The sequence below is a fragment of the Aptenodytes patagonicus genome, chromosome 1 (assembly GCF_965638725.1).
Source record: "Aptenodytes patagonicus chromosome 1, bAptPat1.pri.cur, whole genome shotgun sequence".
NCBI lineage: Eukaryota > Metazoa > Chordata > Aves > Sphenisciformes > Spheniscidae > Aptenodytes > Aptenodytes patagonicus.
The window spans coordinates 55,312,444-55,324,788 of NC_134949.1; the positions used below are offsets into that span (position 1 = coordinate 55,312,444).

General features: G+C 47.9%; 1 protein-coding gene across 1 annotated transcript; it reads right to left on the minus strand.

The window, feature by feature from the left end:
- Positions 1 to 4,759: 4,759 nt before the first annotated feature.
- Positions 4,760 to 11,162, minus strand: HEBP1 (heme binding protein 1). The gene is made up of 4 exons (XM_076336274.1): positions 11,036 to 11,162; positions 10,730 to 10,868; positions 9,003 to 9,183; positions 4,760 to 7,688 (listed from the first exon to the last, which is right to left on the minus strand). Exons 1-4 carry the CDS (start codon positions 11,111 to 11,113, stop codon positions 7,517 to 7,519), a joined length of 570 nt encoding a protein of 189 aa, XP_076192389.1. The 5' UTR covers positions 11,114 to 11,162; the 3' UTR covers positions 4,760 to 7,516.
- Positions 11,163 to 12,345: the final 1,183 nt, after the last annotated feature.

The window sequence follows — 12,345 nt, forward strand, 5'->3', positions numbered from 1 at the left end:
CGAGCCAGCACATGTTGATTTGGAAAGATGTTCCCTTGCAAAGCTGAGTCATAAAGAGGATTGAGAAACTCTGCAATCAGTGATTAAACAGCTAGAAAGATCTGCCAGAAGGAAAGTGTGACCAAAATTGTCATGCTATACACTACCTTTTATTTCAATGCTTTGTTTGAAATAGCAAAAGGTTTCATTTGTTTCATTTGTCTGAGTACGATGGATTTCAAATTTCAGATCCCCTCCTCTCTTACTCACAGAAACATTCAATTCTGTTGCTCTTGTACTTCATCAGTCATGTGGGAAGGTGACTGAACTTTTTGTCTAACGGCAGAAGCCGCTTCAATTGCTTCTTTGGACTCCAATTAGGAAAGGCCTTAAATTAAACACCAGGGATATAAAAAAATTGAACGAGACTGGAAAACTCTGGAAAAATACTCAAGGGAGAACAGTTGCCATGGCAATGCTTCTCTGTTTTCTCTTGGGATAACAGAAGTATGTGCTGAAGAAGACACTTCCCCAACACACACCTCACTTAGACCCAAACCTACTTAGCTTCAAAGCCCAGGCATGGGCAGGGTGGGTGGTGCAGCTGCCCACATAGCACAGGCGTGGGCCCTGCTGTCCCACCACAGGGAGCCCTAGTGTCAGGTCACACTGCCAATGTCACACTGCACACACAACGCCATGCTGTTACCCACGTCATGATGCAGGTCAGAGCACTGCAGCGCATGGCTGAGGAACTGCTTTTCCATACCAGTTGCCTCTCGATGGCCTCACAGCTCCAGAGCATCTCTGCTGCTTCTTGGTCCCACAAAGCAAGTGGGCTTGGTGAGAAGCTCACAGCTTACGATGTCCAGCTGCATCAGCTTGTGGGATTGCGGAGGGGGAGAAGGGCCATGGCACTTGTAAGTCCACACTGCAGGACAGGCTGCAGGGGATGTAAAACAGGAGGCACTGGCCTGATCCTGTGCTTGGTACATGGCAGTGAGTTGATCTATACTCATGAGACTCCAGATCCTCAAAGACATTGAAACACCTAAATCCCAGTGGTATCTTTCAGGATATGTTTTCTGGGATCTTCCACTTCCATTCGTACTTTTGAAAAATCTGCATCTAAATTTGAGGCTTCTCAACCCAGTCTTCTCACTGGGACTGCACAGAAGACACATCCGAGGCTGCCCCAGGATCTTGAGCTGCTGATCAGCCTGACCTCACATTCAGTCTAAGACCAGCACGGCTCCTTCCACCCCATTCACTCGAGTTTCTCCTCACAGAAAGTGGGGAGTGGGCAGCAGTGAGGGGTAGCGGAGAGGCATGCACCCAAATCTCACCTAGGCATGGGCTCTGGATGTGGAATTAGACAGACAGCACCTTAGGAATCAAGCAGCATTTGCACTGACCCATCTTCTGCAGCAGCTCCCACAGAGGACTGGAAAAAAAGCATCCGCCATGGCTGAAAACTGTCTTGTGCAACAGATTCTGCTGAGAGCAAAGCAGAGATTATGAATGAGCTGACAAAACCAGCCTGCTGTTGGCATAGGCACGAAGCAGAGACGGAGTAGCTACGCTGGAAGTGTTTCATCCATTACTGTCAGAGAAGTCACTTTTACCACTGATCCTGCTCCAATAAATCATGTTGCCAAGCAGTTTTACAGAGGTGTTATACATCCAAAGCTACTTATGGTCCCGTTAAAAGAGATGCATTTCTTTTTTAGCTCAGTGTGGCTGAAATGCTGTCACAGAAGAAAGAGAGTCGCTGCTCAGAGTGCTATCATAAAAGAGGTATTAGTGTAATTACAGCAGGAGGGACGATGTGAGCTAGGAGCCACCCCTGTCCCATCGCCTTCGGGCAGCCTTGCAAAGCTGAAAATTTGCTACCACAAGCACAATAGCTGCTCATGCACCCTTTGCCATGGTGATTGATGAAAATGGGGAAACAATTATGTTACTTCCCCGTTCACCATAAATCACCCATCCCCTCAAAGTGACTAGAGTATTATAAGTCTGGCCAGATTTATACGGGCAACTTAACCAATTAGCTCTTTTATAAAGGCTGTTGTCTTCTTAATGCGGTGTTAGATATATTTAGGCATGTGTCTACAAAAGAAAGTGTTTCTTTCCGAAGCTAACAAAGCTCTCATTCTAGCAGACTTAAAACCTCAGTCTGCAAACATTCGCCCTGTGGCTGTGTTTGCATTAGCAAGTTAGTCAGCGACAGCAGAAGCCAACCAATAGGTCAAAATGGGGGTTCTGGAGGCCCCTACACATACACTACATATATACATATACATGTACATATACATGTACACATACATATACACATATTTGTACAGGTATACATGTACATATATATAAATACATATGGTTTGCCACTGTTGAGGCAAACTCTCACAGGAAAACTCTCACAGATTATGTTACTAAGTGGGGCAGCTTAGGAAGCTGGTATATCCAGTACAGCTAAATCTACACGGCATGCGTATAATTCCCATCAAGATTATGCTTTTGAATTTGGCTCTGTTTAAATGTGGCCCTCCCTGTGGCAGGCCCTATCGCCATCACACCACTGCCCTGCACAGTGCTGGGAGGGACCTGCCTGGCTGCTAATTAGCAGCAAGGCCACTCCTGTCTCTGGAAGGCAGAGATAATTCGCAAGGCCGTTACCCACCTAAGCCCGTCCAGCCCAGCAGGCAGCGCAGGCAGCTGTGGAGGTGCTCCTCTTCCCCACCAAGCAGGGCAATGGGAGAGGGGCCCTGGGCAGCGATGCAGCCTTTGCTGCGCACCCCCACCGCACCCCAACAACCCAGCAAGGCAGCCACCAACAGCACCGAGGTGCCTATGCAAGAAGAAACGTCCTTCTTCCAGTTTCCCCTGCACAGTCGTCTTAAATCCACACACAACAGTTAACGTCATGACTCCCTGTCGAACATCAGAAAAGCACCAAAATGTCCCTGTTTCAGCGTTTGCTTGAGACAGAAAAGGGCACTACACAGGCACAGAAGAGAAGCAAGGAGGTCTCTAGGCAGTCTGCTGCATTATTATTCCTCGGAGAACAAATACTGGAGGGGACAGAGAAAAAGCTTTTTTTTTTTTTTTTAACATCAGTTCAGGAGTCAATTGCGTGTAACAAAGCGGCTGTGACCATGCTGGCCTCGGGTCATGTCGCGGGTGGAGTGAGAGTGCACTTTACTCGTAAGAGAGAAGCAACAATATACTTCATTGATATAAAACAGTGAGTTAACAAAGTTCAATGGTAAATGCAACAGCAGTTAACAAGATTCAATGGCAAGGTACACTTGATTATTTACTGCATAGAGGACAGGGTCAGACAAAACTGTCAGGGAGACCCTCCCGTTGAGTTGTGAGGTTCAGAAAGGACCCCCTTGCTTTCTAAACTCCTCAGAGAGGAGTCTAGGTGTGCCTGGATCCAATCCTAGTCCCAGACTTGGTCAACAGTTTATGTTTAAAGTATTATATATGCGCAATCAATCCTTTATATCACTTAGCTAAGATTTCAAAGTTTAGCAAGCTATTAGTCACTTACTGAGAATCTGTTGCGGCAAGGAATCTCTCAACCTCGAGGAGTAACCTTAAGAGGCGTCCCTACTCAAGGGGAGATCCTGGCGTGCAGCCCACTGCCACGCAAGAGAGGTCAACAGGCCCTGGGCTGTTCACTATTTATGGAGTAAGATGATTGACTTACAGTCTATTTGCGTACCAGCAAGATGTCTGGGTTGCTATGCCAGACGGCCTTTGGCCATTGTGTTGCCAGCCGTCTCCAAAGTCCAGCATATGCTGGATGCAGCCATCACGACCCCCACTGGTGGTTATTCCTTACACGGGGTGGTGGCAGGGAGGGCGCACCGCTATAGGTCAAAACCAGAGCGCACCTCTGACTCCTGGCCGCAGCACAAAGAGCGTGCTGGAAACCCTCTAATGTCAACGGCAAGTCTGGCTGTCCAAACAAACATGCACCCGCAGCGACGGAGGCGTATCAAAAAGCTGGCTGACCCAGCTGCCTACACAGCAGAGAGACAACCTGCTGGAAACCCTCAGCCAAAGGGTATTTCTGCCATTCTACACGCAAGGAACTCCTTGCCATAGGAAAAAAAGATGCCGTGGATAGTAAGCTTACCTTAGTCTAAAAAGCAACCGGACAAAGACATGGGATAAAATCTATCACGGTCTACCAAGCACAATAAAAAATATCCCTGAGCAGCACTGTACTAAAGACGGGAGAATATTTAGAGGACATATCAGCCCACAGTTGCACTGATCCTGTAATCTGTCTCAGGTGTCCACTACTGTCCATCACTGGCAGCAGGGCACTGAGCTAGATGGACCTCAATATGACAGTATGTCTAACATTTCTGGGTAGTAGGTTGTGTTGAAAATCAGTCATGAATATTTGCCTGAACACTGCCTGTGAACCCCAGCCACAGGAACACACAAGTGAATGCACAATTTTCCTCAGGTGAGCAGCCCCCTAGTTTCTACATTAACACAAATAAATCAGTCAAAGCCTCTCAGTGGCTGGAACCAACCATCTCCAAAGAAGGAGATCACTCCATCAGCTCCCATCTTGCACAGTCAGATAATGCAGGGCCACACCATACCTAAAATAGCAATTTATTGGAAAAAGCATTATGACTATTTATAGATGATATGACATGATTAGTACCCCAAACAGAAAGATAAACTGGCAAGGTAAAGTCTTTTAAATCAACAACTCCCACTGAGCTCACAAAGTCAATGATCAGCACAAAAATTGTAAATCACAATATTATTATTATTATTTTATTTATTTAAAAGCCCTAGAAAATGCAGACAGAACACAGGCATCTTTGCTTGAACAGGGTCCTGGCTTCGGCTGGGATAAAGTTAATTTTCTTCCTAGTAGTTGGTATAGTGCTGTTTTGGATTTAGGATAAGAATAATGTTGATGACACACTGATGTTTTAGCTGTTGCTGAGCAGTGCTTACACTAAGTCAAGGACTTTTCAGTTTCTCATACTGCCCTGCCAGCAAGGAGGCTGGAGGTGCACAAGAAGCTGGGAGGGGACACAGCCAGGACAGCTGACCCAAACTGGACAAAGGGATATTCCTTACCATATGACGTCATGCTGAACAAATACTGGAGAGGTTGGCCAGGGGGGCGTGGCCGCTGCTCAGGAACTGGCTGGGCGTCAGTCAGTGGGTGGTGAGCAATTGCATTGTGCATCACTTGTTTTGTATATTCTTTTGTCATTATTATTATTTTCCCTTCCTTTTCCGTCCTATTAAATTATCTTCATCTCAACCCACAAGTTTTACCTTTTTTCCGATTCTCTCCCCCATCCCACAAGTGAGCGAACGGCTGTGTGGTGTTCAGCTGCCGGCCAGGTTAAACCACAACATACAGAAAAGGCAATTCTGTGTGCATAAGCTTTTGATATCAGTTAACACTGTTTATGAAACTGCACCCTGCCTACTGCATGCAAAAGGCCAGGAGCAGGGCTGCACAGGCAACGCGATTACTGTCACTGTTGGGTCAGAAGCTCTCACTCTCTTTTCAGAGTGTATGCATGTTATGAAAAAAAACCACATGCTGCTGAGATGTGCAGCTCTGTTCATACCAGATTTATTATTGGTCTTCCTAACATCTGAGATTTCACAGGAGAAATTTTGAGAAATTTCAGGATTTTGATCATTGCCGGACATTCACCACCAGTAGCCAGAAAGGACTGTATCCACAGTCTACACACAAGTGCCAAAATGAACCCGGGAACACATGAACTGGGCAGCACTGTGCCCCCCCATTCCTCACCCACACAGGTAAAAATAATCTGGGACATGAATAGGTCCCTTTGGATTCAGGGACGGCCTTAGAAGGGCCTTTGCTCCTTAAAAAACTCCTTCAAAAGCCCAACTCTTTGTCTGTCTTGATTTCTCTTTTGATCCTCCCCTGCACTGCAATCACTAACTGCAGCCAATAGCTTTTCCCTTTTTTTTTTTAAATTAAATATCTGCTCTTTTTACCCATCCTGACTAGCTGCTCTTGCACACAGGTGACTGAAACTCTCTCATGAGGTCCACAGCAAAGCTCTTATATGGCTCAGCAAGAGAGAAAAGGAAAGCACATCAGAACCTCAGGTTTTTTCCTGTTACTGCTGAGATTTGTTCTCAGAAAGCAGGCGCGTGTTAAACAGCTCGACTGGACAGAATCTGGGATGCCATCTGACAAATCTCTCTTTCAGCTCCCGGGGGAAAATAGCTTTTGGAAAGTGCCTGAACTTTGGGGCACTTAAGCATCAGAGGAACACACCTCTTTTAGTGGAGGTAATGAATTATACAGGCACCCAGAGCAGCATGGTGCGTGAGCGTGTTCCCACTGCGGGCATCCTGCTGCCTCCCTGGCAGAGCCAACAGCTAAAATGCTGGTTTGATGCCTAACAGTTAAACATTGCCAGTCTTCCTAAAGCAAGACCCACCTTTACTATTGTATTTGAAGTTTCTGAAAGGCTACTCATTATTTGACATAAACCCCTATTTTCAAGAACAACCAGGTTTTCCTCTTCCTTTAAAGACAACTGCTCTGAGTAGGCCTTCAGAAACTAACACCATTTAAGAAGAGTTTTTTTAAAGATCTACACCCACAGTAGTTCCACTAGATGCTCACCATTCTTCAAATGCACCCTCAGATCACAAGTAATAGGCACCTGCTTTTTTCGCAGCCTCTATTTTTCTAATTCAATTAGATTACCACACACATTTCAGCTTTGGCCCTTGTGTAGACTAGTTTTAAAGAAATGTTACACACAAGTAACAAGGCGGCAAGGAAATGATATTGGGGCCTCCATGTCACATTGTCCAGCTGCTAGCGGAGATGAGGACATAACACACCCCAAAATGTCTCACCTCAAACAGAAGGATAGCTGCAAACAGAAACCTGGATCTTCCTCTAAATGACATTTCTCAGTCAGATGACAGAACATTGCTCTCCTGCACACTATGAGTCAATGTAAAGGATGCTTATTTTCACTGCGCTGTGTCGGTAGCAATGCCCATGTCCCTTCAGACTGCTTTTGGAATGGCACAGATAAAAGCAGCATTTTACAGCTGCAGCAAGCTCAAGAAGATAAAAAGTCCCTGTACGCACTTTCGTCATGTTCCCCTGCCTGCCTCAGGTGAGACTAATAGTCTGCCAGCACTTGGACGCGACTTCTGTCAGGCACCAGTGTTAATTAAGTACTTTGGCTGTCTCAGGATTGAACTCTGGGAGCATGAAGGAGATAAAAGCAAGCCACCGAGAGATCATGAGAGTCTGTGGGGTTGAGGACTTGGTCTGGAACAAAGGAGCAGGATCGTCAGAGGGCTCTGCAGTGTTCTTTTAAAATGGTTGATCCATAAAAGACCAAGGCATAGGTGTGGAGGGAGGAAAGGATGGTTTACTGCCTCTGCCAAATTATTGGTTTATTTTGAAGAGGACAGGGACATAGTGTGGGGAGGCTATCAGTGCAAGCCAGAACCACTGGGAGCTAGATGCTCACTCTTTCACAAACCAGACCTCATTGCGCCGGCCATAAGGCTTCATGGGGGGGTCGTAACCATTGCAGAAGTAGAAATCCTTGCGGTATGCAGCTTCACTCCCCAGAGCAGACTCCAGCTTGGAAGCATAGTTCACGTAATCCACCTCTTTGGCATAGCCACCAAACTGCCTGCAAAGAAACCAAGCACAGAGAGGTGCTGAGCAGCCCTGGTAGAGCACAGAAAGAAAGAGAAGGAGAACAATATATAGCCACAATATATTTAGCCACGCATTTTGATCCAGGTCCCACCAGCATGCACTCATGCAGGTGCTGTTCTTTGTGAACCAGCACACTTTGTGATCGATTAAGTCTCAAGGGTTACACAGCCAGGGTGCAGTCAGGCATTGGCAGACCCCAAACAGACCCATATATATCAATCAGCAGAATGGCCCTGCCCTTTGAATCAATGCCATATCAGAGGAACAGCTTCCTAGAGCACAAGGTAATCTCCAAGTCTGCTCAGCCTGCAGTCCTTACACTAGTGCTGTCAACAACCATGTTCACTGTGGCGTGAACAACCATCTGCTGGAAGCCAGACCATGAAGGGAAGCCAGACTCTAGTGAACCCAAGGAAAAAGGAGGGTGGGAACAGAGATGTTAGCAATTACAGCCCACAATGCTATTTAAAAGGGGTGGGCTGAAATTGGTCTGTTTTACGTTGAACTCCCACCACCAGGAACTGTTTCAACATCAGCCAGCACCTCTCCACCCTGCCTCGGGTCCAAGGTTTGAGACAAAACAGCCTGTTTTGCAGAAGTGGCCCACACCCACAGCAAAGGTCAGGCAGCAGTTGCAGGCAAGGGAGGAGTCAGACAGCTTAGAGTCCACCAAAATAGTTCAAGCAAGGAGGCAGGGAAACATCCAAGGGGTTACATACAAGGTGAAGAGCTTATTGCTATTGTGATGCTAGTTTGAGCCCAGCTTCTCAGTCAACAGCCGAAGACATTCAAAGGCTAATTGAAGCAATACAATGGCTACTTGTTTCCATGATGGACTCTGGCATGAGTCCATCTAAATGAGGCTTCAGCTGACACCTGCAGTTTGATGCGAACCACACCAAAAGACATTCTTGATGACTAAAAACCATCTTGATCCCAGAAAGTGCGGAAAACAATAGTTTTCAGAAATTAGGAATGACTCGATACCTTCATATTCATCCTCCCCTGCTCTTCACCTCCCCAAGTGGAACAAAAAGGCTTTCAGGTCTAACCTCTGCACTTGTTTTCCCAGTGAAAAAAAAATCTGTATTCCAAATGGGTGCAGCATGACCAATGATAAGAAATGCCACAAAACACCTGTCTTCAGCCTAGAAAGACCCCTCCATCTCCTTCTACCACATGCACCCATTGTCCAGCAAGTCACCTGGTAAAACCAACACTGCTCTTCAGAGCACGCTAGAGACCTCAGCACTTGGGATTGGAAATCGCAGGATGCGTTCCTTACGTGGAATAAATGGTCATCTCCTGTCTCTCTTCAATCTTAATGCTTTCATCACTAGGACAAGGAGGGTTGGCTTGAAACTGGCTCGGGATCCGCAGAGAGACCTTCACTTTCTGCTGTAAGGAGCCATCTTCAGCAGGAAAAGCAGTCATGGAGACAGGAGCAGTCATGCCCATTCCAACCCCTGAAAGAGACAACACAGACGTTACTAAGGAAGTCCAGGTTCCCGGGAACTCACAGAATTAACAGGGAATTCACAAAAGCTAATTTTAGTTTAGGAAAACTCTTCACACTGAACTCCTTGTATAGTCAATCAAGAGTGGGGTCTGGGGCATGTAGAACAGCCACATTAGGCTTCTGCTTGGGCCAAACTTCTCTCTCCACTGACTACACAAGGACTCTGGGAGATAAGGGCCCCAGGTGACCTCTGGATGGCTTTTTGTTAATGGTCCTGCTCCTGTGGCTCTCAACCATATAGCTCATGCCACCGAGACACTCTGTTCTGACAAATCACCTCTAACACAACAGGGTCTATAGTTCCGGGGCAGGCCAGTGGCACATGTAAATCTACATCACTATTTAAATTGTTATCATCTGCACTTAGTGGTGAGCCCAGAGCCAATACTGGGTGACAGAAGCTTTCTCCTAAAGCCTTCCAAATACTTCCAGACATCCTACAAGTTCCAGTGCCCCAAAACTCAGAGCTGTTCTGGCTTTCAGCAGGACTGTCCATGCTGTCCACCACTCCAGGAACAGCATGCTTCTTTTCCGCTCATTACTGCTGAGAGGTACCACATGGCACTGAAGAACATTTTTCTTCCCTCTTCTTCTTTCACCAGTAGGGAACCTCCAACCCTCAGGATCAGGTAGCCACAGAACCATTTGAGATCAAGCCATCTTTCTAATTTATTTTGCTTTGATACCATACCTGTCTCTGTGGCACGTTATAGAAAGCACCCTTTCTACTACAGCAACAGCAATCATCGCCTATCCAAAACATGCTGCTGTAAATTCCATTTCCCTCTGCATCCAGCTCCTATGCCCATATAGACTATACAACTCCCTCTGCCAGTAGCCTGGGAAAAATGTGAGAGCAAATGTATGTGCCTCAGAACCACTCTGTAGTCTTCTCCTCCTGCTACAGATGATTACTGATGCGCATACTTTAGTGAATTGAGAATTAGAAGCAATCACCTGGAAGCACCATTATAAAACATTACGAAGTACCATTAAAAAGCAAGCTTGTTGTTCATTATCCTTTCATGAACAGCCAGAGTATATGATAAAATATCAAGGTCATAAAAGTTATTTCACTGCTTACAAGGGCATATCACAGAACCAAAGTGCCCCAGATAGATACCCTGGATGTCATCAGCTACCGCTCACCCAGGGAGTTGTGATAGATATACGTGTGCCTCTCCTCATGCTATTCCAGCTGCAAAGTAACTCATTCCTACTTAAACAAACCATTTTTGAGATTTTACCCTGAAACAGAGATGGGTTAGGCGTGGACTCATAGCATGAGTTGGCTGGGCATGCTTTGACCTGTGGCAAGTTTATTTTTCCCAGCGAGGGGCCATCCCCATCACAGACCCCTGGTGCTGGGAGGCACAAGCCAGGCGAGCCGACGGTGCCGTCGCCTCCATCCATCTGGCTTTCACCAAGCCTCTCCTAGCGGTGGTCAGCCACAAACATCTGCCAAGCCCGGCGGGGCAGGGAGCATTTCTCACCTTTGTCGTTGGTTCCTCCGACATACTTGAGGAGCTTGAGCACCCCTTCCTTCGAGGCTTCGTCGAATGGCTTCCCCATCACCTCCACCGCCGCAAACCACCCACCCTCGCACACCCTCTCCTCGTAGCTGAGCTGCTCCTGGGGAAGGACATGGGGATAGAGAAGCTGCCAGCTGCCCGGACGGGCTGGGAGGAAAGCGCTGCCCGAAGGGCACCCGCTCCCCCCCTCGCAGCGCCTTATCCAGCCCGGCTGGCTCAGAAACCCCGCTGGGGGAACAGAGCCCGGCCGCCCGCCCCGCCACCTACCTTCTCCCCCTTGCTCAGCACCCGGTAGGGCCATGCCTCCACCGTGCTCAGCAGGGAGTTCTTGATCATGCCCAGCATGGCGCCGCTCGGCTCGGCCCCTCTCGGCTCGGCTCGGCTCGGCTCGGCGCCGCTCGGCTCGGCTCGGCTCGGCTCGGGCGAGGTGGGAGGGCCCGGGGGGCGCCCCGCCGCCTGCAGCGCGGCGCCCCGCCCCCAGGGGGCGCCTAAGGGCCCCCTGCGCCGCGGCGGCGGGGCGGGGGGGGGGCGCGGGGCCGGGGCGGCCGGTAGCCGGGGCCGGTGGGACGTGGCCGGGAGATCCGGCCGCGGCGGGCTGTGGGAGCGGAAAGCCGGCGGCCTCGGGGGTGAAGTAATGGAGGACGCCGAGAAGTGTGAAGAGTAATAAAATGCGGGAGCAGGTGGTATTCATCTGGGGGAGAGATCTGAAGGAAGTAAAATACAAGGAAGGGGAAGTACTGAGAAAAGTGTGTAATATATAGCGTGGAGGGGCACAGCTCTCCTGAAACTGCAAAATAATAACTTTTTTTTAATTATTTTTTATTAATAAACGGAACTAAGGGGGATCACAGTTGTCTTTTAAGACTGAATTTAAGGCAGTGCTCTGTGTCTCTGTGGGCGTTGTAGGCTTTAGGTAAGGGGTAGATCTTAAAACCCGCTGATGATATTTGCTCTCCCTCTGCTGACCTCTGCATGTGTTCACAGCCCAACTGATCAACTCCATTTAAAACTCCAGCTAGATCCCTTCCCAGAAATATATGTAAATGAACACGAACAGGGGGCTTAGACAGTTTATATAGCTGGGTATATGTATGTGCATGGAGGACTTAGATCCTTCATGATCACAAATGGATTTTAGTTGTATAAGCCATGTCAAAGGACAAGTGCCAGGTAGAGAAAGTGCCTTGCCCAGGATCGTTTAAGAAGAGGGTAGCGGAGGCAGGAATCGAATACCGGTCACTGGGGCAGCTATGGATCAGACCAGCCTCCCCAGGCAGATGAGGCAGGGGCACCCCGAGATGCCTGCTCAGATGAACTTCTGCCTCTTCAAATAGAAGGTGAGTGGCATGGAAGCAGGCTGATGCATAACTTTACTATACTCTTAAAAAGCAGACAAAAAAATAGTAAAAGAAATGTGCCATTAAAGCATTTCCATCTAGAGAGAGAGGGTGGTACAAAGACAAGTTAAAGCAGCTGGCCATGGTCCTTTGATCAAACAGGCCACGTTCAGGTCGGGGAGCAGGGCTGGAGCCTGACGTGCACTTTCACAGAGTTAATGACAGGGGCTGCTATCAGTG